We start from the raw sequence: 22,685 nt of genomic DNA, 5'->3' as shown, positions 1-22,685 counted from the left end.
ACAACATGGTATCCCTGTATGGAGTGTCAATCGCACCTTTCCGACCCCCCTAGTCATCTATCTCACACTTAAGAAAGCCTTCCACCCTTGTCAGGACCTGCGGCTGCATGGGGTGGGGGTGGATTCTGGATCAGGGGCTTGTTTCCTGTTCCCACAGAAACTGCCAGAATCCTTGACTCCCCATTTGTGCCCCCTGCCCTCCATTTCCATCCCCCACCTGAAGCCTGGCCCCTCTCCCAGCGGAATCTGGTCAGAATCCACGGGCTGCAGACTTCCAAAACAATCGCTGTATCTTTATTGACTTTTTTTTCTCTGAATGCAATGACTGTTTTTTACTCTTAAGGAAAATAAACATCTTTTAGAAACAGCTCAATACACACAATCTTCAGTGTGAAGCAATATACTAATAAGAACACTAGTCTTAACATTTACAGTCTTCATATATATTATATATATGTATATGTATACATATATATACACTATATAACGAGGCCAGATATAATACACACGTTTACCATTTTACAGTCATATGTACAGGAAGTTGCTAGGGTTCCCCCATCTGGGGGCTGCCTCAGGACTAGAAGCGTGGACAGAGCCGAGGACAAAGACGGACAGGCAGACGTACTGGCAGGGACTAGCCTGGGCCGGTGGTGGCTTTTAGGGTAAGGAGAGCATCGTGTGGCTCCCTTCCCAGCTAGGGCCCCGTGCTGAGGGGCGCAGGACGCATGGCAGCGACACACATAAGCGAGCATGTTCCCAACATATATACATTCTATGTAACATATATAGAGGGGTACACAGGTTTGTACACGAATCTAGCGCTGTCTCTGCTCCCGTGCTGAATAGGTGCTGCGGTCCCTGGATGGGGGTGGTCGTGCAGAGAGGGAAGATCACGCGTCCGCTGGGGGTGCGCTCTGGTTGAGAATTCTTCCCTTTTGCGCTCCCAGACTGGGCTCCAGGGTAGGGGATTGAAAAAGGGATGAACATAAGCCAAAGGGGTGCCCCAGTCCCACCTACACCCAGGGAGTTTCCATCCCCTCACGTTGGGCCCCAGACTCCCTGGCTGTGCCCAAACCCCAAGGTTTTGGCAAATGCTGGGTGAGAAGGGCGCTTGGGTGCGTTCTGAATGGTTTGTTCCAAAGCCTCCGGCCTGCTCCCCCTATCCTCTACTTCCAGACTGCCTACCCTTCTCTAGAAAGGCTTCAGCTTCACCAGCCGATAACCCCCTCCCCTCCCTTCAATGAGCCTGGAGCTGCCTTCTGCAACTTCTAGGGCCATTTTGGACCCCCACCCTCAGGGTTCCCAGCTGCATACCAACCGACTGGAGTGGCTGCAGCACCCAAGTATTATATGCGTGCCACCTTGTCTTGGAACTTCCAGTGGAGAAACGTGTCCCCAGGCTAAAGGCGTCTCCCACCCTCGCCGGAAACTGGGTGCCCCAAGGAGTCTGGCTGCTCCGCGGGCTCCCCCTTTCCAAGCCTGGCCTGGGTGAGTGGTGGGGGGAGGGCAGGAACGCCCTATGTCGTCCGATTCCAGGAGCAGGCGGCTCCTGATCGTGTTTTCTTCCCAACCCGGGACCACACGTTTCAGCCTTAGGCAGCCAGATCCAAGATCCGGGGTCCGGATCAAGGATCGGCTCTAGACCCCGCGCTGGGAGCATCTCAAAGGCCCGGGGGCTGCACAGGCGGCCCCTCTCCTTCGGCGGCGGGCGGGCAAGCGGGCTCCGGCGGCTTCTCCAGCCGTTGGGGTGGGTTACAACGGCAGCCTCTGCAGGAGAAGAGTTCACGCCCGACCTCCCGTTATTGATGATCGTGGACCTGTGCAAGGGGTTAATTCCCCTTAGACCCGCCCCGTCCCCAAGAGGCCCCGCCCCCACCCCACGCTGAGAGAGGGCGGCTGGGGTCCCTTTTCCTTTCTTTTAGCTCCCACCCACCCTGCCCTCCCTCTGCCTCCTATCTGGAATGGCCCCCTACTTCAGGACCTGTCAGGTTTATAAAGCAGTCTTTATCACCAGCCGAGATGCCCTGCTGATTAACCGGGAATAAGGCTGGAGCGGTTATGGAGGCAGTGTGCAGGTGGGGGCTGGAGCTCCTGGGGGTGGGTGAGAACTTCCCCATTCATGGGCTGGGCCCTGCTGGGGCCCAAGAGCCAGCGGGGCAGTGGGGAGGAGACCCTCTCCAGCTTAGACCCCTTCCAAGGAAGGCCTGTGGCCACCTACCTTATGCTTGGGACATTTCAAAGAAAAGTTCTCTTCAATGAATACACAACCTGTAACCAAAGAGAAGTTTGGGTGGTTAGGACATATGTTGGTGTCTTTCCAGGGAGCAAAGAGGGGAGGGGCCCTAATGCCCATGAGGCCCTAGGCTGCAGGGGTTCTTTGCAAAGAGTAAGTCAGACTCTGCTTGAACTCTACGATCTAAACTGCATCACAGCTGCTCTAGCCCTCTGCCTCCATCCGTACTCCAGCAGGAGTACAGGGGTCTGTCCTTTACTCTCACCTCACCTGGAACTCCTTGTCACTGGGGAGGCCTTCCCTGGCTCCCTAGCTATGCAGACCCCACTCTCCAGTCTCTCCCCCTTCCCCTGCCATATTGTGCCTGGCCACACATCACTGCCTCCTAGTGATTCCTGTATGGGTTTCTCACTCAGGGTGTCTACCTCACTGAAAGACAAGCTCCAAGCCCAGCTTTGCCTTCTTCCCTGGGTGCATGGCCATCCCCTAGAAGAGGGCCTGGACACCTGGTGGACATTCTGTGAACATATGTTGACAGACTGGTTGGTGCAGTGATGGATCTGGATTTGAGCGTCGGCTACTTCTCTGAGCCTTGGACTCCACATCCGTAACATGGGCACTACACCATCTACTTTGTGCCCATCATGGGGACTGATGAGGAGGGCATATGTAAGACTTGTTCCTGTGGGGCCCAGAGGGGAGGGTGGGGATAGGGGAAGCAGACTGAGGTCTCAGTTCTGAGCAAATGCCAGCAGATATCTATGTGAGTGCCCAGGGCACTGCCCACGGTGGGCAAGGAGAGAGGATGGGTGAGCATGGCCAGTCCTTGATACCCACCTCAGCCCAGGGGTGCACTGATGTCTCAGTCTCCACTCCCCTGCCTGCTACAGCTCAGGAGACCCTGGTATTTTCACCTGAAATCTCCACCCACCACCCCCTAGTGAGCCCAGTGCTAGACTCATTCCCTTCCCTCATATGCCTCAACTGTCATTGTTCTGAACAATCCCTAAACCCATAAATAGCTGGAGGCTCAAGCTAGCCAAAGAGTCCTCTTGTCCACACTGTGGCCACTAGTGGTACCTCTGGGCTCCAGGAAGTGGCTCTGTGCTGTGACCTCATGACAGCTTGGTGGCTAGCAGGCAGGGCAGGGAGGAAGGGGCAGATCTGCATCCTTGAGAACAGGGCTGGTAAGGCTCCAGGCCTCTCAGGCTGGCTCCTCTTTTTTCTGTCTGCCCCTGCCAGAAGCTGGGGGGCCCTCAGACCTGAAAGTCGCCCATGAGTTTCTGCACGTTAGGCCAGCAACTAGAAGTAGATCATCGGTTTTCCTGCTTCCCCTGAGCTCAGGCAAGCTAGACATAGTTCTGGGGCTGAATTCACTTTCTAAAGAGCATTGTGCTGAAACCTAGACTTTCCCTACAGCACACACAGGACAACTCCCCCCCCCCCCCACCACTCCGCTACAAGCCCTAAAGTCAAGAACTTGAGTTGCCAGAAGCAAAGGGTAGGAGGTTACCATTTCCAAAACCAGCTTGCTCGGCAATCCTCCAGAAACCACACTGGATGTGGGGAGGGGAGCCATTGGGAAGAGCTGAGCTATCAGTTCCTGGCCCCTCTCTTGGTGTCTGCACATGGAGAACCTGGGATCTAGCTGACAAGGTGGCCCTGGGGCCTCAGTGTGGAAAGGTTTAGACAGGAAGATATGGTATTCCAGCTTCTGCCAGTCCTTCAGTCACTGCTTAGATCCAGGGTGGTGCTCCTTAACAGGGTTGAATGGGGACAGGGTTATTGTGCCAGGGCGGCAGGGAAGGGCTAAGGCAAGCAGCCCTGGTCCCCTATGGTCTAAGAGCCTGACCCAGACACCTGGAGAAGCCCATGGACCGCTACTTGGCAGACCCAGGCATTGGGCAGATGTGACAAAAAGGCCTAGGGCTCATGCCTGCTCAGCTTATTCCCTTACTCTCTGCTGCCTGAAGCCCTGTTCTCCCTCACCTTCTGGCTCACTTGTTCTCCCACCTCCTCTGGTGGCTGCTCCTTGGGTGCCTAGGGCTCCATCCCTTCCTCCTCTGCCAGCTGTTATATGATGATGCCCATTCCCCAACACAGTCCCTTCAGGGGCTCTGATGACCCCTTGGGTTGATGGCTGCTGAGTCTCTGTCCTGAGCCCAGCTAGGCCAGCTCCCCTTATGTCTGTAGAGGCCTCAAATGCAACCTACCTGAAGGGAAGCAGCCACATGTGGTAGATGGATTGACCAAAGGGCCCTGAGCTCCCTCCCTATACTGCTGTCCTTTACAGTGTGGTTCTGCAGCTTCTTTTATCCAGGAGAAGTGGTATACATTCCCCACCCTGTGAATCTGGGCTGGACGTGGAACTTGGCTTTGGCCAGCAGAATTCAGCAAAAGGGACTATGTGGTCCCAAGCTGAGGCTTGCTGGAGGATGAGACCACATAGAGACGAGAGATCATCCTGCCTCAGCCGACCCAACAGCTCATGGCTGATGAACGAGCGCATCAGAGTCTGCCAGGTGACCTGTGCCCTCATGAGAAATAACAAAGGCGTGGTATTTAAGCAATGAAGTTGGGCCTGGGAGGGTCAGTAGCTTGGCAACAATAGCTACTATCGGCATCCTGCCTCGGACCTGCCCTCACTTGGGGAAGATGGACATCAGGTTGGACACCGCCTCTCCCTCATCCCTCATCCCAAGGCCTGTGCATTCTGTGCCAATGAAGTCTCTGGGACACAGGCTCTACCTGCACCCGGCAAACCTCCTCTCTTGCCTGGATGACTGCAGTGTCCATCAGCTCTTTCTTAAACACGCTCTGATCGTGTCAGTGCCTCATCTCCCAGCCTCCAGGCTCCCTTCCTGTAGCAATCCCTGGAATCTATAGCGGTCCCTCTTATATTAGACTCCTTTGAAGACTTCATTTGAAACAAAAGTTCTGTCAGTCCTAGGCTGGTATATATATCCCACCATTAACCAGCTGCTGCCCACCTCCACTGACCTTTCCAGGTCTGGCTCAAATTTTGCCTCCTTCTGGATTCCCTCCCAGCTCACACTCTCCTCATCTGGTCTTCATAACTTTGCGCAAGGACCGTGATTTTCCATGTGAGCCCCCTCAAGGGGTTGGTCAGTACGAAGGGGGACAGAGAACACAGGATATGGAGCAAGACAGACGAGGAGTCACACCCTGGTTTTGTCCATGCGCCCTGTGTGGCCATGGGTAAGGCAGCCTGTTCATAAAAATGCACATGCAGATAGTGCAGGACCGATGTATGTCGTGCCACGGAGTGGGTGCTACATGCATCACTATAGAAAGGATGCAACTCATGGTAGCTATTATTGGGAGTAAGAGCATGTGTCTTGATAAGTGGTGAAGTCCACATAAAAATCTAGTTCATACTGCTCAGAGTGGGAGGGTGGAGCCAGTGAGAACCCAACATCCTTGCTCTGGCTAGCTCCCTCCCTGCAGGGTTCCTAGCACCTCAGCTCTTGCCAAGGAACTGTCATCACTCTGTGTGTGCTCCTAGGGGTAGCTTGGTTGGGGCTGATGCTGGCCTGGAACTGAGGGGGGCAGCAGGGCACAGGGAGCGGCCTCTGCCCAGAGCAGAGCCAGGTAGAGAGAAGGGGCAGTTGGTCCCCAGGTGGTGGGAAGGTTCTCCATGAGGCAGGGTCATAACTTCACCGCCACTCCAGGCCAGAGAAGAGTGAGTAAGGGAAACAGGGGGAGGTCATGGAGGCTGGCCCCCAAATAGGACTGAAGCTGCACTTGCTGGGCAGTATTTGTTATTTCATTCTATGCTCCAAACAGCTCAGGGAAAGAAAAGATCATTATAATCTCCATTTTATAGATGGGGAAACTGAGTGCAGAGACATCAATGGACTTGCCAAGCCCACATATTAAGAATGCCACCAGGGTTTGAATTTAGGCCAAAGCTATCTCTAAGCCCCCGCTAAAATATTGCCCTCATCAATGACTAAAATTCCACTATAAACAATTTCTTTCCTTGGATGAAAAAAGGTTTGTCTTTGAGTTAAAACCTTCTACAACTATTCCCTGCAGCCAGTAGGAGATGATTTGGCCACAGCCTATTTTCAAGCTTCATTGCCTCCCATCTCATTCGGTTTTGTTGTTGAAGTATATCCTTTCCCCTTTTCTCTGCCCGGGGAACTCCTACTTAGCCTTCAAAGCCCCAGCCCCAGTACCTCTTCCTCTCTGAGACCCAAAATCTTCTCCACCCCTTGACAATGACAGCTTTTCAAACAGCTCTCCATCTTGTAATTTATGCCTCTGAGCATTCCTCAAGCAGGTGGCTGGGGACGGACTCATCTCCATGTCCCTAGCATTGCTCAGCATAGGTCCCAGTAGAGATGAAGAGATAAAGGATTACTGGGGCAGGAGAGGAGAGGAGCCAGGGGGTCCAAGAGGGCTGGCTGGGTTCAAGGAGCTATGCCCAGGATGCCCCCGGAGGGCCTTCCTGTGCCCTCAGGCTGACTCTTACCCGCATCGCTGGCACACGGGTAATGGTAGGTGTGGATGCATCCTTTGTGGCAGCACCCGATGGTGGCCCCAGCTTCTTGGCAGCTGGAACAAGTCTGGTGAGGAGAGAGGGAAGACAGGTGAGTCTGCTACTGAGGGGTCGGGCAGGTGGGCTTTACAGACAGGGCCCCCCACAGTCCCCACCTCCTTCCAATGAAAATCAGAAGGAGGCTCAGAATGGGGTGCAAGTGCCTACAGGATTGATTCTATGGCAACCCCCAGGCAGCAGCGGGGGACCCTTTTGTGGAAGGGGGGTGTAATGACTACTTGTGGATAAACATATGGGCCTTGGCTTCACAAAGACCTGGGTTCAAATCTTCAGCCGAGCCACTCAAACCCTCTACGCCTCAGCTGCACAATGGGATGATGCTTCCCTTACAGGGTGGTCATGAATATTAAATGAGACTTTGTGTGCCCAATGGATGACAAGAACTCCTGGTGCCAGTCACCATTATGATCATGGCTACCAGCCAGTGTTGGTAGGGCTTCTGCATGCAGAATGTGTCCTCGCCTACTGACTCCTCCCAATAGCCCTTAGAGGCAGGTAACTTTCATAAGCCCCACTTCACAGACAGTGAAACTGAGGCACTCCCCCAGGAGAGTAAAGTAAGCATTGTTTCCTACCTCTTCTGGCAGCAGAACAAGCACTGAGCCCAGAATCTGATAGGCCACTTGAGAACGGGCCATTCACCCTCCCTAGGACCAGTGAGATGACATAGCCAATCCTGAGATGCTGAGTTAATGTAAATCTATGCCATCCAGCATGGTGGCCGGCCCACTCTGGGTCTCGAAAATGTGGCCTGCTGGGTTGGGGGCTGCCCTATGCCTGCCCAGGCTGCCTGGAGAGAAATATGGCCAGGACCAGGTGACAAGGCCAGGAAGGCCCTTGGAAGAGTGAGGCAAAATTTGAGGTCTGAGGAGGGACAGGTCGGGCCTCAGATCATACAGACGCCAGACCATAGCCCTCACTGTAGGCGCTGGGGAGTGAGGTGCAGGAGGGAAGTAGAGAGGGTGGCAGGCCCATACTCAAATGCTAAGCCACTGAAACAACTATAGTTTTATGATGTGCTACTATGCTTGGAAGCCACCTCCTTATAACAACCTTCTGACATTGGTATTATTTTACCCAGGTTTCCAATGAGAGCTCAGAGAGGCTAAGTAACTTGAGGGCACACAGCTCATGAATCTCTGGGCTGAGCTTTGAGTTCGGCATCCTGGCTGGAGCAAGGCCTGGCAAATACTACTACATACTGCTCAGAGCAGGCGTGGGCTCCATTCTAGGCCCCAGGACTGCAGGAGACCCCACCCCCAGCCACTGATACGGGCCAGGGATGAATAGGTCTTCTCCCTGCCTTCTTAGGCCTAGCCTGAGAAATTCTGGGGATCTTCCTGCTGTCACCAAGCTGGGAATGGGGAGGTGAAAGGTGGGGTGCTGGGGTATATTCTGGAACATCAGGTTTTCGCACAATGCCTCTGGACATGCAGTTGACTCTTGTCAGGGCTGAGACTCCTTGGGGCTCTGGGGCCTAATATCCCAATTTTTGGCCCAAAAAGGGGAGAGGAAGCAGGCGTGGAGGTCCCAGACTAGGCCCATCCTGTCCACAAGCAGCCCTTGGGTGTTCAAATGGTTAAAGGGTGACAGCTAGAGGGGCTCCTCACTACCTCTCCTGCACTAAGGCCCCCAACAGCCCTTGAAGCAGATGTTTTAGACGAAGAAACAAAGGTACAAAGAGACAGATACCTTGGGCCCTTCTGAACCCAGCACTCATGCTCTAACCACAATACCCCAAGAAGGGGTGCAGCTTGTGAACCTGCCTAAAGATTCCAGGCTGGCAGAGGGGCCCAAACTGAGGCCTCAGCAGATGCTACTGGCTAACATCATCCCATCACAGCTAAATGCCCATATTGTCAGCATCTATGGCCAGGCCTCACCTGGACAGGAGGAGAAGGGGTCCACAGTAGTTCTGGGTGAGGGCTAGACTCTGAACAGACTGGGAAACTGAGGTCCCAGGAGGTGGGCATGGCAGGGATCAGAAACAGGTTATGTGTGGGGTTCCCAGGAAGGGACACAGAAGAAAGAGGGGCATCTCTAGGGGCCTGTAGTTGTTCCTCCAGAGACCAAAAGTGAGACCAAAGCACCAAGCCTGATGGGGTAGGGGCTGAGAACTTGGATGCACTTGGGGAGGGCAGACCACCTGTTTGGCCCCCAAACTCTGCTAATTGGGTTTGGCACTCTGAAGCTCACAAAGGGAAGTGGCTTGCCTGGGGTCACAGAACCCACCTTCGAACCAGGGTCTGCCATTGAGCTGCTGAGGCAGGAAGGGGTCAAATAGGGCTGGGTTCAAGGAGAAGGGGATGGACAGCCCTAGAAGGCCTGGGCTATCAGAGAGGGGCGGGCAAATGGTGACCCCGGAAAGCCCCACCTCTCGAGAGTGTTCTGTGGGCATGGTCTGCTCCTCCAGCAGGGGTTCAGCTTTAACAAGCCCTTCGGAGCCTCATACCCTGGCTGCCAGCCCCCTGGGCAAGGCCCAGAACCATCTCTCTGGCAGGGAAGTCCTTCAGATCATGCCTGAGCTGCCTTGAGTGAGGCAGGAAGATGCTGTTGATGGGGTGTGCATGTCAGGGGAGGGAGGGCTTGCTGAGAGCCGGGCAAACACACAGAGTCATGGATGCTTTCAGGAGCCAGGCTATGAACAGTGGGAGTGGGAGTAGGTGGGGCAGGCAGCAAGCTGGGGCTGGGGATCTGAGGATTAGTATTAAATTTTCAATGATTTGAGAGACTTGAACTTATTTCAGGATGGTTGGGAAGGTGGTGGTGACAGAGAGAAAAGTAGAGATAGCATAAGGGAGGTAAATAATAATTGAGAAGGGAAGGGAGAGCTCCAGGGCCTATGGGCTGGAGGGGGTTTAGGGAAGTAGCAGAAGTCCTGTTGGGGCTGGGTTTCCTCAGTCAGGCTGGAGGTCAATGGGTGGGGCATCTGGGCATGGAAAGGTTTCTAAGTGTCCCCAGGTAGTGAAAGGTCAAGTGTGAGAGATAGGGAAGCATCATTGGCAACACCTGATGGCTGCAGCCACCCATCCACAATAGCCCCATAATGGACAGTTAGCACTGGGGGTGGTCAGAGTGGCTAGGGTTAATGGGTGGTGTAAGCAAAGAACCAAGTATGCAGGCAGTGGGAAGGGGCAGCCATAGGGAGGTGGGGCTGAGCAGGCAAGGGAGAGGGTCCCCAGAGGCAGGGTTGGGGTAGTGCTGTAGTGCCAGGGAGTGTTGCTTTACAGTAGACTATCCCTGAATGTGTGTGTCAGGGTTTGGGAGCAGGAGCACAAGCCTCAGGGCAAGAACGCTGACTCCCTGCCCCACTACTTTTTTCCAGGTACCTTCTGCTGACTACTGCCAGGTCTTCGGGGCTCTGAATGGCCTCCTAGCTCTTGTCTGCTCTCACGTCCTCGGCACTGCTCAGAAGGAAGTGTGAGGAATGACAGCCCCATGGTAACTTAAGTGGCAGGAACACTGTGGGTGGTGACATGGCCTCTGCCACTGTCACTGGTTCTAGCTCAGGAATGTCAGCAGCACTCAGACGAGTCAGGCATGGCTTGATTAACTTTCATGGATATTAACTCATTTAATCCTCACAGTCCCTCTGTGCTGGGAACGAATATGCCCACCTTAGAGATGGGGAAATGGAGGCACAAAGATGTTAAGTCCAGGACAGAGTGAGGGGCAGCTGGCATCTGAACCAAGAAGCCAGCCCAAATTCTTGCTCATTGACTTCAGTGACTAGAGGCCCTCAAGGGCCATTATAGGACCATTTGTGAGAAATCTCTGGACCACCCTACCCAATGAGGGCAGTGTGGTCCTGGGCGCTGTCCTGTAAAGGGAACACATTCTAACTTTGTGTTGTTTGAGGGGCTTGTCCCCTAAGCCTCTAGCTCCATCTCAGAGGTACCCAAGTTTGGGCAGCCTGCTTTTGTGGGATGCCCTGATATTCAATTTAGAAGGCCTCTTATCCTCTGGGGCTTCAGCATCAGTATCTCAGCTGATTACACAGCAGATGAGGCCAGGTAGGCCCTGGAGCTGGAGGATGTGTGGTGGCCGATGGGCTGGGCAGGCTGAGAGCAGCTGCAGTAGGAAGTCTGGGACAGAGTGTGTTCTGCCTCAGCCTGGAGAATGCTTTATATCCACCCTAATTCCCCAGATATTAATTTGTCGCTGTATGTTTGGCCTAAATTATAGTGCTAGAGAGACAAGAAGGCTCCCCGACTACCTGCCTGCCTGTCATGTGGAACCTAAGCTCCCCATCCCAGCTGGACTGGCCTCTTACCATGTCCACAGCCACCTTCATGGCCTCCTGTAGCCCAAAGAGCTTCCCGGCCACCAGGTAGACCCCGCCCGTCCACACGGCACAGGCCTCATGCACCCAGTGCTCCTGGGTGTCCCCACCAGGCTCTGATGGTGCCTCCTTGTTGCACTCATGCTTGCGACTTTTGTCAGCTGGGGCTACCTCCTCACTACCGTCCCCCCGACCATCACAGCAGTAGCAACTCTGTAGCCTCCGGGACAGGCCCCGGGCACTGGTGCGCAGTGAGCCCTGCTTGGTTGGGTCAGACGGGACATCTGATTTGGGGGCTTTTCCAATGGCAACGGCAGCTGCGCACTCGAGGCCTTTGAATGTTCTCTCCAGGGGCAGTGAGACCTCCTCACAGATGCCCTCTGGCCGCACCTTCTCCTTAAGTTTTGGCTTCTTTTTAGGGAGGCAGTGTTCGGGGTAGTAGGGCCCACAGAGGTCCCCGAGGTCCTTAAAGTTGGCCGGGTTTTGGCAGAGGCAGCAAACAAGGCAAGAGGTACTCAGGGCTTTGGAAACCACAGGCCCCAGATGCATGGTGGAGGAAAGAGGCAGGGAGGGACGTGGCTGCAGGACGGAACCTCCAGGGAGCGTGGCTAGGGAGGCCCCGGCCGCATCCAGGGAGGATGAAGATGAGGAGGAGGAGGCAGAAGATGAAGGTTTTTTGTGGGGCTTGGGTTCCTCTCCAGGAGAGTTGACAACAGTGCATACAGTGGTGAATGCATCTCGCTTCTCAACCCGCACAAAGGGTGAGAAGGCCGGGGTTCGGCTGTCTGCCCGCAGCCGCTTGCATGAGGAAATGTACTTGAGGCGGATTTCAGGTTCTGCAGGATCCAGGGGCAGCAGCTGCTGCTGCCTCTGCCGCTTGGCACGCCCCTTACAGGGTGAAGAGTTGGTGTTCTTGGCCCGGCCCCGGGTGAGGCGCTTTCGCTTAGAATAGCTACTGTAGCTGGCGTGGCCTGGCTGCTTCTGTGCTCTCATCTGGGGCTGGCAGGGCCGGCCCTCAGGTGGCTGGGAGGCCAAGCCCAGCTCCTCCATCTTTGGCTTCTTGCCTCCTCCACCAGAGCTGTCCTCATTGCTATCCTGCGTGCCATTGGCCCTGTCTCGGGGAGTCAGGAGCAGAGCAGGGCCAAGATGCGGCCGCTTCTCTAGAGGGCCTTTAGGGAGTCCCAGGGCTCCAGCCCTGCCTTTCCGGCTTCTCTTCTTAGGCGCCAGGGCAGTACCCCTGGGCGGCAGGGCCTCTGGGGACATAAAGGCCTCAGTTTTGAAACAGTCAGTTGAGGACAGTTTCTTACTATTTATGAGTTTGCCTTTTAAGGATCTGTTGGCTGTATTTCTGCATAATGGGTCGGTCCCCGAAGTTGTTGGGAGCTTCTGCCCGGTGCCCACATTTAAGAGACCTTCTTCTGCTCCCACCGGGCTGCCTCCAGCACTCTTGAACCCACGGTCCTTCTCAGAGAGGGACGGGCTCAGAGGATTTCCAGAAGGGGTCCCCGGCACTTTGCATGCAAACTTCTTCAGGCTGGGTGAGGTGATCTTCTGCACAATGGCTTCCAGCTTCAGACCCCGGCCTTTCCGGGGAGGAAGCACCTTGGTCTTCATGGCCCCCTGGAAGGCTGCCCTAGAGGCCAGCTTGAGGCAGGTGTCGGGGGTTTCTGGGGGGAGGGGCTTCTCAGTGGGCTCACTGTTGCCCTTGGTGGGCTTGGCTTTCTTGGGAGAAGATATCCTCTTGAAGAGAGTCAGGGAGCCCTCAGCCGGCTCTTCCTTCATGTCCACCCCGCTGGTGCTGGCGCTGCTGCCGCTGCTGCTCCGTAAGACCAGGTTTCGCTTCTTGGTGGGAACTGGTGCCATGAAGGCGGACTTTCTTTTGAGTGTGTGAAGGGGCCTATCAGAGAGCTTGCTGCCTGCACCTGGCTTGGGGACTCTTGCCCGCTGGTTGGCCCTGCCCTCCTTCTGGGGGCTGCAGGAGACCTTGAATGTGGTGGGCAGATGGTTGTTGGCAAGGAGCTTTTTGGCAGCACGGCAGTTGGGGACCCGGCTTTCTGAGGGCCGCCGCCGCTTGCAGTGGAAGACCTCCTGGGTTTTGGTGCGGGACCGAAGGATCATAGAGCGCTGGTCTCTGCCCGGAGTGCCAGGAGAGTCTGTCTCCTTGGTCTTGGAGCCCATAGGACTGCTGTCGGAGGCCACAGGCAGGGCGGCTGGGTTACTGGGGCTGGATGCCGCTTTGGGGGAGGGCTTCCCCACCCGCTTGCCGGACTTGAAGGCAGCTCGCTGCTTGCCCCCCAGTTTGTCTGGGGGGGCTGGGGTGGTGGTCAGTCCCGGGGGTCCAGGTGTACGGGGTTCACTCAGGGCCGTGAAAGAACGGGTGCACATCCTGGGGAGCCCTTCTGAGGCCCCCCGGCCTGGGGCCCCTGCCCCGTCCATCTGTCCCTGGGGTGGCCCTGTGCAGGATTCGGGGAGCAGGAGGTCTTTGGGCAGAGCTGGTGCCCTACATGGGGAGTCCTCTGCCTCAGGAAGCCCCCGGTGCACCCGCCGGCTCCGTAAACTTTTGCCACGTGGCACAGGCTCTTTCTTTGCAATGGGTGCCTCGGGCACAGCAGGCTTATTTGGCTTCTGGGCCAAGGAGGCGTCCGAGGTCAGGGTGGCAGGGTCTCCTGGAGCCAGTGCCCCATCAGGCCCTTCTTCCCTGGGCTTCATGTGGGACAGGGAGGACTCAAACCAGCTCTGGACCTTTGACTCAGTGCCCACGGTAGGGCCCAACAAGATGACCGACTCCCCAGAGAGGTGGCATGGGGAGCCCCAGCTGGCCTTGGGGTCCAGCACCTCCTCCACTTCCTCCTTGGTGCACATCAGTGGGGGCTTTGGTGACAGTGGGTCCTGCATGCTGGGCCTCTGCTCGGGGCTGCCCAGGAGCTCACACAGGGACGAGTACTCCTCCTCAGCCTCCAGGTCCTCCTTCCTACTGGTGGGTGGCAGCAATGGAAGGTCCCCAAAGTCGGAGGCAGAGCAGCAGTGCCGGCTGTCTTCCAGCCATCTGTCGGCCTTGCCTACCTCAGGACATTGCAGCAGTCCGCCTGCCTCCTCCTTCACCCCGCCTGCCTCCTCCTGCTTGGAGTCCCGGGGCACAGCAGCCTTCTCCCCAGGGGGCTCTTCCTCCTGGAAGCCCAGGCAAGCGGCAGCCTCGTGGGTGTTCTCCTTGCCAATGCTGTCCGAGGCCTTTCCGCCTTGCTCTAGGCCCTTGGTGAGTTCACTGGGGTGCAGCCCCCACCGGGGACAAGCATCTCCCAGGTTTTCCTCAGGCCAGGCAAAGGGGTTGGCGCTGTCTGCTGAGCTGGCAGTGGTTGTGTCCGGAAAGCAGTCAAAAGCTGCTGCAGTGGGGTCTGAAGTGGCAGCCCCAAGGGTGGGCTTGGTACCAAACGTGAGGGGACCAGTTGTCTTCTTGGGGTCAGGCGTAACAAAGCCCATGGAAGGGTCTTCAAACAGCCCTGGGCTGAAGTCCTTGGTATTGCTGCCCTTGTCTAGCTGCAAGGACTCGGGCAGGGCCTCTGGCTCCCCTGGTCGTGGCCAGGTGTTCTTGGCCACAGAGTCCAGGCAGGTGCTGTGGTTCTCCAGTGAGAAGGGTGGCTTATTGGCGTCCTTGGCCAGGCTGGGTGTGTCAGCCCAGGTCTTGTCACCCTTCTCACCAATGGCCTCCTGTAGCCCCAGGATTTCAGAGGCCAGGTCCTCCTGTGCCAGGGCGCTGAGCAGCAGCCGGGGGCATTCCCGCTCACCCGCCACAAACTTGGAGAAGCTGTCAAGTGGCAGGCTGCTGTGCAGGCTCTGGAAGGAGTCATCGGACTTGGTGGACATGTCGTCAGGTGAGGTCACGGAACAGGTGGATACAGACTCAGGCTTGGCCTTTGAGTTGCTGTTGACCCTGGCAGGACTGCTGCGGGCCTGGTTGCAGTAGAGGAAGCTGCGTTCCAGTGGGTCCTCAGAGCCACTCAGGTAGTCGGCCTCGGGTGGCTCAGCGTGGCTGGACTGCGGCGTGCTGCTCAGTGGCTCCGACAGTGGCGTGCCTGCCTGTTCAGCTGAGTAGCCACTGCCCTCAGGGCTGCAGTGCTGGCTTTTGTGCTGCTCTGGGGTCCTGGAAACCAGGTTCTTGACACCCTTCTTCTGTGGCACAGCAGCCTTGGAGAGCAGCAGCTGTTGCACAGTGTTGGAGATGTTCTCCACCTGTGAGGTCAGGGCTGTGAGGCTCTGCAGGCTGAGATCTGACAGCAGGTTCTCGGGGAGCTTGTCCTTTTGCAGTGGCTTGCAGTTGCCAGCCTGGGTGTCCACAGAGCTGGTGGCATCAGTCGGGGAGGGGTTGAGCAGGGGCATGAAGTGACTGTGGTCGGTGATACCTGTGGGAAAGGCCCCAGTGCTGAGCGGCTGCTGGTTGTAGGTAAAGTTCTCCAGGTTTGGCATCAGCGGCGAAGGGGTGGAGCTGTAGGAAGGTGAACGGCCCACGGAGCGTGCAGGTGAGTGGCTGGAGCTGGGGCTGAAGGTCTGGTAGTACTGCTCTGGGGTCCTGACGGCTGAGTCTGGCTGGCAGTAGCCTGTGCCTTGCTGCCCGTAGTGTTGGTACTTGGCAAGATTTTGGTAATGGAGGGTTTCCTGGGCATGGTGCCGGCTCTGAAGGGCTTGCTGTTGCTGCTGCTTCTGCTGGTCATAGCTGAGACGGCTGGACTGATAGGCATGAAGATTCTGGACTCGCTGCCCTGGGGCCAGGCTGGTACTAGCAGTCAGCGGCCTGTCATGTGGCTGAGCAGACGGTGCTGTGCAACTCTTATAGGAGTGGGCCCCCTGCCCACCACCCTGGCCAGTGGAGGAGTAGGTGGAGGAGGTGGGGAAGGACTGCGACTGCTGGGGAAAGTGGCCGCCCTGGGGAAAGGGCAGAGGTGAGGCAATATCATTTTGCAGTTTCTGCCTCTGGAGCTTAGGGTAGGCCAGGGGCTGCTGGGGCTGTGGCAGCTGGGGCTGGAGGTGCAGGGAATGAGTCCGAAAGGGCAGCTGGGTACCCTGCTCTGGGTACTGCCTGCCTGGGGGCACTGCTGTCTTTTTCATCAAGTTCTCATCATATTTTCCCACCCCCCCTGGCAGGGGCTGTGGCTGGGGTGGTGGTGGCTGGGGGGTCCCCCAGGCCTGTAGGCTCTCCTCGCCTGAGTATCGGCCTGGGTAAGGGCTGCTCTCCTGGACGCTGTAGCTGGAGAACGCCGGCCTCCCCTGCAGGGCCTGCTGCGATGTCAGTCCTTTGCTCCCGCGCGCAGCGCTTGCAGGCGTGCCAGCACTGCCCTCGTAGCCTGAGTAGGGCTGCGGGTTATAATAGTCCTTGGCCAGCAGCCTCTGCCGGTCACAGCTCAGCCCGGCCTGGCTCGGCTGCCTGTAATTCTCCAGGCGAGATGTCTCCTGTGAGGTCTGCTGGTAGTTCTGTTGTTTGCCATGGAAACCACACCTTTCTCGAAAAGACTGCATGACTCGGCTGGTTATCTATGAAAAGAGAAGGGGGAGTGGGAGCAGGCATGGGGAGGGGAGGGAGGGCATGGAAGGACAGAAATTCAAATGGACCGTTTCCTTTCAGCTCAGAAAGTCTGCCTCCTCACTCTTCTCCCTGCCCTGCCCTCTCCCCAAAGCTCTTAATAGTACCCCCTTTGCCTGAGCCTCCCCACCAGCTGTGCATATATTGACAACTTCTGTGTCAGGGAGGTAAGCTCTATAATTCCCACCAACGACGCCTGAGCCTTGACAAGGACAGCTGCTTCTTGAGGGAGAGAGAGAAGGAGGTGCAAACCTGGCTGCCCAGCACTAGGTCGCCAGGGAGCTGCCACCCCACTCTCCCTGTGGCCAGTTCACCCTCCCTCCCCATCCCGCCACTTCCAGCCCTTCCAACAGCTCAAAATCATTTAGCAGAGCAATTCCCACTCCCCTGTCCCCTGGGGCCACTGGATCCTGTAATCTAGTCCCTGCTAGTCAGTGCTCAAGCACGACCCAGCCAAGCCAGGGGTGAGGAAGGTTTGCTCTTGCCCCAGAGAAGCTGCTCGCAAGCACGCGCGCTGACACATGCATGCGCGCACGCGCACACGCGCACACACGCACACACACCCTTATCATTTCCATGCCATCTGGAATCTCTCTGTTCCTCCTAGCAGACGTCGATTAGTGGCCTCCGAACCACTGTAGGCATAAAACATCTCCTTCTATGACTCCCAAGAACACAGGACAGTGGCACCTGCCTCCTGTTTTGATATCGTAGGTGCAGAAACCGATTACATGGCCCACAGTGAGGGAGCGCATGCTAATAAGGGACAGAGCTGCAGTCCCTTCACGTGTGAAACAGCCCAGTAAGTCCTAGCTGGCCCCTGTGGCTTCCACAGGGTCAGGACCAGGTCACACCAGACCCAGAGCCCATCTGTTTACAATTTTAGGTGTTGGGGCCCCAGTGGGGTCCAACCTACCCCAAAGTAGGATCCTGGGTCAGGAAATGACCACGAGGTTGAGAGCGTGGGGGCACTTCGGCAGAGTAAGTAGCTGGATTCACCAAACAGGCAGGCCCTCAAAGTCAAGGCTACAGGTTCTACCAACTGACTGGAGGTCTGGTCACCCCAGAAGACCCTCCTTGGAGGGAGGGAGAAGCAAGAAATGCTCCAGGCTGGAGAGACCTGGGGCGCTTGGGATTTACCCACAATCATGCCAATTGTGGCGGGGGTGGGGGAGTCAGAAAGAACAAGGCTCAGGTCAGCCTGCGCATCCCAAGCCCCCAGGAGGACACAGGGGACTTTGTATTTTCCTTTCAGAAAGAAGGGGTGGCCTGCCTCGGGTTACAAGATTCCAGGGTTATGGGAGGGACCAGAATGGAATAAAAAGCAGGGAAGAGAGAGAGACAGGCAGATGTGAGAAGGGGAAAGAGACAGAGTGATGTGGAGTAGGGGAGGGGAGGAGCTGCCCCAATAGAACCAGCTTACCCTTCTTCTTCACCAGGATCTCACCTAAATGCTTTCCTTATTCAGTGTCTTCTTCATTCAGTGTCAAGGGCTGACCAGGGAGGGGGACAGAGGGGTGCTTCAGTCAGCTGAGCAGGGCAAGCCCAGGGCAGCCAGACAGCCCCCAGAAGCCTACCTCCCTGGCCTTCCGCAGGCAGCTGGCCCTGACTCAAGGATGGAACACCGCAGCTGCAGAGAGGGAACCAATGGCCCACAAGGCAAACTCCTGGCCACCTGGCATGTCAACGCCAGCAGACCTCATGCGGACAGTGGCCTTCCTTCTCGCCTCTCCCTGGATTTATCTCAGGCATCCCCAAAAAGGAGAAAAGCGCCCACCCTTCTGACCCACTTCAATCCCACCCCTGGCGGCTTGGATCAAACATTACAGGAGGTGCCTGCTGCGACAGCCCAAAGAAGCTAGAGACACTGTGGGTTCTGGCCTGGCGGCCCCTGCCAAATAAACAGTCCTGTGCCTCCTGACCCAACCTCCACAGAAAAGACCAGGAAAAGGGTGCTGGCCAGACCACCACAGACCTGTCCAAAAGGGCGACCCCTTCTCCCCCAGGTAAACACACTCCCCTAGGCTGCCCATACCCCAGCTAGCAGGTGGAGGCCACTGCCCACATTCTGCCCTCCCCACCCCGTGTTGTGTTTATGAGCCTGGAATGCACAAACCCAGGCCTCATCTGAAGGCTTCGCCTTCCTCGTATATCTGCACAAATTACATTTCTGCTTTTATTAGTCCCAGATCGCTCTCATTTCCTGCTGAGTGTCCTGTGGATATCATTAACATTTCTACAGCTTTTATTTTTTTCACATTTTCCAAAATACATTACCCCAGAAACATTATTTAAAAAGAGAGAGTGCTATGACCAGTGTCGCCTCGACTCACCCGCCCCCCCCCCCCACCGCCCTTTAATCAGTCCAGCTGCTGTGTCTTTTAATTTAGACGAGCTGTATTGCAGGCAGGCTTCCCAATACACACGAGCAGCTGGATGTGGTGAAAGCATCTATCTCTAAGAAAAGACAGTTCAATTAGAATACGAAAAGCCCAGCGCCTGATGGAGAAACGTAGGCAAAAATATTCACCCCAACACCACCCTCCAACCATAGGCAGAAGGAGGGGAGGGATGCAGGAACAAAGGCAAGGCATCAAAGGCACCTCTCAGAGCCAATGAGGCCCTGCAAGTTCTGCCAGGAGAAAATGGGACTCGGCGTCTTTAAGAGTGCCTGGCTCCGTTGTTATTAATTATTATGATTATGATTACTTTTCAAGAACACTAGTAAAGGACAAGGAGGAAGAAAGAGGCAGCCGGAGGGGGCTGGGGTGGGCAGTATCACAAGCAGGGGGCAAAGAAGCCCCTTTGATATTAAAATAGTGACCTTCGAACTTGGGGGAGGGAAAGGGGGTAGAGGGGGACAAACTGGGGGTTTGGCCTCTGTAGGTTCAGCTGGAGAGAGACAGGGTGGGGGTCACAGGAAGGTACTCCCTAACATATCTCCATGGGGCTCCTCCTGGTCCAGCCCAGCTCTCCATCCCTGTTTCCACACCTGCCTCTTCTAGACACTTGGTCAAGGCCTTATCTCTGAAGTCCTTGCCCAGTTGGGATGGAGGGAGGAAGAAAGGAAGGGAGGAAGTCAGTCTTGCATGTCCTCTAAGCACTAAATGCATTAGAGATGCATTAGCGCTCTCTACAACTCCTGGAAGCTGGTCTTCCCAGGTCAGGCTCAAGGAGGGACATTCACTGGAGGTTGGTTCAGGGTCCCAGGCTTTGAATCCAAAGGTCCCAGGACTTTCCTTAGCACAGCTAGTGTCTCACTGTTCCCTCAGCTATCCACGCAGCCATGAACTGAGAGGAAGGAGAGATTGGGGGCATGAAAAAACCCCACCCACCATTTCAGTGCAAGGCCAGCAGCCCTCAAGGGCCTCTGACAGCTGGTGAACCTGGGCTCAGCAATTCTTTGAGACAAAGACCTCAGCCCTCCCCTCCCTGCAAAGGCACTATGAGTGAAAGAGGGCACCCTTGGCTGTAAGTACCTACTCTGCACAGGTTTGCTTAGTGTTTTTCAGCCCTTTTTACAGAAAAAGGTGAGATTCAGAGAGGCAAGAGACCCGCATATGAACTCCCCCACAGGGGGATGCCTACAGCAGGAACAGTGACCAGGCCGAGTGGACACCCCCTTACCTGGACCCCGCACCAAGAATTCCCATTTTAGAGGGCATCTTGGAGCATGATAACAAGAAGGTACTGTGAGGGGAGGTGACGGGGGTGCTGACAGTTCATACTTCCCATGTCCCCTGACAGCCAGGTCAGGCCCCCGCTTTTACTCGGAGAGCCAGACCCACCTTAGGGAGGTCCACTCCTGGGCAATGGTGGTTATCGGTGCCTGCTGTCGCCTTTATAGCCTCAGAGAGAGGTCATTTGGCCCATAGCCTCTCCAGTCCCCAGGATTAGTCCCTGGTCAGGTAAATGGGTGCAGTTTGGGCTACAGCTGCTGCAGCTCCCACAGCGGACTCTGAGGGGGTGGTGGGAGACATGAAATGGGGGATGGAGAGGGAGAAATAGAGACTGAAAAAGAGAAAAGAGGGAGAGAATAACAGAGAGGGGGAGAGGGAAGAAGGGAGGAAGGGAGAGACAGGGAAGGAAGCTTTTTGTTCTCTTGCAGCTGCTCCGGCCGTGGTTCCATCCCACCTACTTACCCAAGGTTGTTTTATGACCCGGTTTCCTGATTTGTAGCTGCAGAAAAAAAATTAAAAACCCAACCCACTCAAGCCTTGAGAACAGGAAGGAGAAAGTCACCTGAGTCAGGATGCTGGGGTGGGTGATAGGGGTGTCCAAGGAGGAGCTGAGGGGAGCCATCTCAGGCCTTCCCATCTGCTGTGATGAATACTAAATACAAGACCTCCAATAAAATGATAAACTATTAGCCAGATTTACTGCTGTCCTGTGGTATCTATGTTAAATCCTAAGGGCCTGGCTTGAATGGGGGAAGGGAGATGCTTCCAAGGAATCCACAAGACTTAATAGCCCAGTACCCACAGGCCTCTGGGACAGGTAAAGTCCTTGGGCCAGGGGCTACTGAAAATGTAGGGACAGGTGCCAGCTGCGAGAGCCCTGCTTGGGGCAGAGGGGGGACACCCTGGGGCATGAGGAAGCCCAGATAACAAGGCAGCCCCCACCCCAAAGTAAGGCTTCTTGAGACTACCGCATGTGAGCAACATTCTTGGTAGGCATCCCTCCTCATTCATGGGCACCTAAGTATGCTTATGGGAGAAATACGCAGGAGTCCAACATGCCCCTCTCTGGAGGGCCAGGGTGGGCAGGCTCAGTGGGAAGGCCTTGGGACTGGAGGTCCTGAATACTAAGAGGCAAGCAATGGTGTGAGTGGGGTCTGGAGCAGGAAGACCACCCCAGCACCCTCTCCAGATGTCCAGGCTAGGGACCCGAGATAAGGCTGGGGTCTCGGCTCTTCAGAGGATATCTGAATGGGGAGCAGAGGCTTTTGGACTCTTCAGATACTTGGAAAGCCTTCCCTCAAAGCCCACCAATACTGTCTCCTCCAAGGATCCAGCTGCAGCTCCTAAGCCTCTGAATGAATCTTACCCTCAGGGTCTAACCCACCATGAGGGTGCCCCACCCCACTTAGCTGTCTAGGCACCGCCTGCTTCGCTGTGCGGAGCTGTGCTGTGATAGTTCCAGAAGCACCCTGCCCAGTTAGGAAGCCAGGACTCTATTTCCAGGAGGAGTCAGTAACTTTTGGAGTTAGCACAGCTTAGTGACGGAGCAGCAGAGCTGAGATCTCAACTTAGCTGCCTTTGAAAGTTGCACACTGCTCCCTACCTAATGGGTAAAGGGCACAGGGCCAGCCTGGCTTCTCTCTGCTGTGGGGTGAGGGAGGGGAGGTAAGAAGAAGAGATACTGCAGCAGCTGTGCAGCTGGCATTCAGGAGCCCTCCTGGGGCAGGATGGGGGGCAGGGGAGTTCACCTATTATCAGTCCCAGATTTCTCTCTCTCTTATGGACAATAATTGTTTTTAGATCATTTTATTGAACAAAAAACATCACCCCCTCTACTCATCTCTGTCAAAATGAATAAAAGAATAAGAGATTGGTGGGACCAATTGCTGGCGTGCAGACACCTAAGAGGGCTGGGGTCTGGTGGCCCACACATTCAGAGACCCAGGGCAGCAAGATCAAGGGGCTGGCATTGGGGTCTGAGGGGACCTACAGGGGTTCCCAGTCTGTTCCATTCTCCTCCCTCCATTGCATCTCCCCAGAAGTTCCTGACATTCTAGGCAACTGCACAATATGGTTGATATAGGATTTGTGTGTCTGCTGACTTTGAGAGGCAAAGAATGAAAGAAAAGCCCAATCTTTCACCCAGCCTTATCCTCATCACCCCGTATGCCCAGAGATACAATAACTTCCTTTGGAAAATTGGAGGCACCAAGGCATATGGCTTATGTGGCTGCTGACTGGCTTTGTGGCCTTGGGGAAGCATTTTAACTTCCCTGAGCCTCAGGGCCTTTGCACACCTGCTTTCTCTGCTGGAATACCATTCTCAGATATCT

General features: G+C 55.7%; 1 protein-coding gene across 7 annotated transcripts in view; it reads right to left on the bottom strand.

Annotated features, from left to right (window-relative positions):
- Positions 1–272: 272 nt before the first annotated feature.
- RAI1 (retinoic acid induced 1) overlaps positions 273–22,685 on the bottom strand; it is a 116,968-nt gene continuing 94,555 nt past the window's right edge. For 5 of the 7 annotated variants that reach the window (XM_036223436.1, XM_016145224.2, XM_016145227.2 and 2 more), the window contains 4 exons: positions 11,092–16,623; positions 6,732–6,825; positions 2,219–2,268; positions 273–1,817 (listed from right to left, as the gene is read on the bottom strand). In XM_036223436.1, the coding sequence (XP_036079329.1) occupies positions 1,800–1,817; positions 2,219–2,268; positions 6,732–6,825; positions 11,092–16,608 (5,679 nt within the window). In that variant the 5' untranslated portion in view covers positions 16,609–16,623 and the 3' untranslated portion in view covers positions 273–1,799. Of the gene's footprint in view, positions 1,818–2,218; positions 2,269–6,731; positions 6,826–10,147; positions 16,624–22,685 lie in introns of those variants that run through there. The other 2 variants (XM_016145225.2, XR_004951517.1) reach the window with 2 other exon arrangements.

Source organism: Rousettus aegyptiacus, unplaced genomic scaffold (genome assembly GCF_014176215.1).
Source record: "Rousettus aegyptiacus isolate mRouAeg1 unplaced genomic scaffold, mRouAeg1.p scaffold_m13_p_6, whole genome shotgun sequence".
Lineage (NCBI taxonomy): Eukaryota > Metazoa > Chordata > Mammalia > Chiroptera > Pteropodidae > Rousettus > Rousettus aegyptiacus.
The sequence above is the reverse complement of the archived record's forward strand: the minus strand, read 5'-3'. Positions and strand labels throughout refer to the sequence as shown.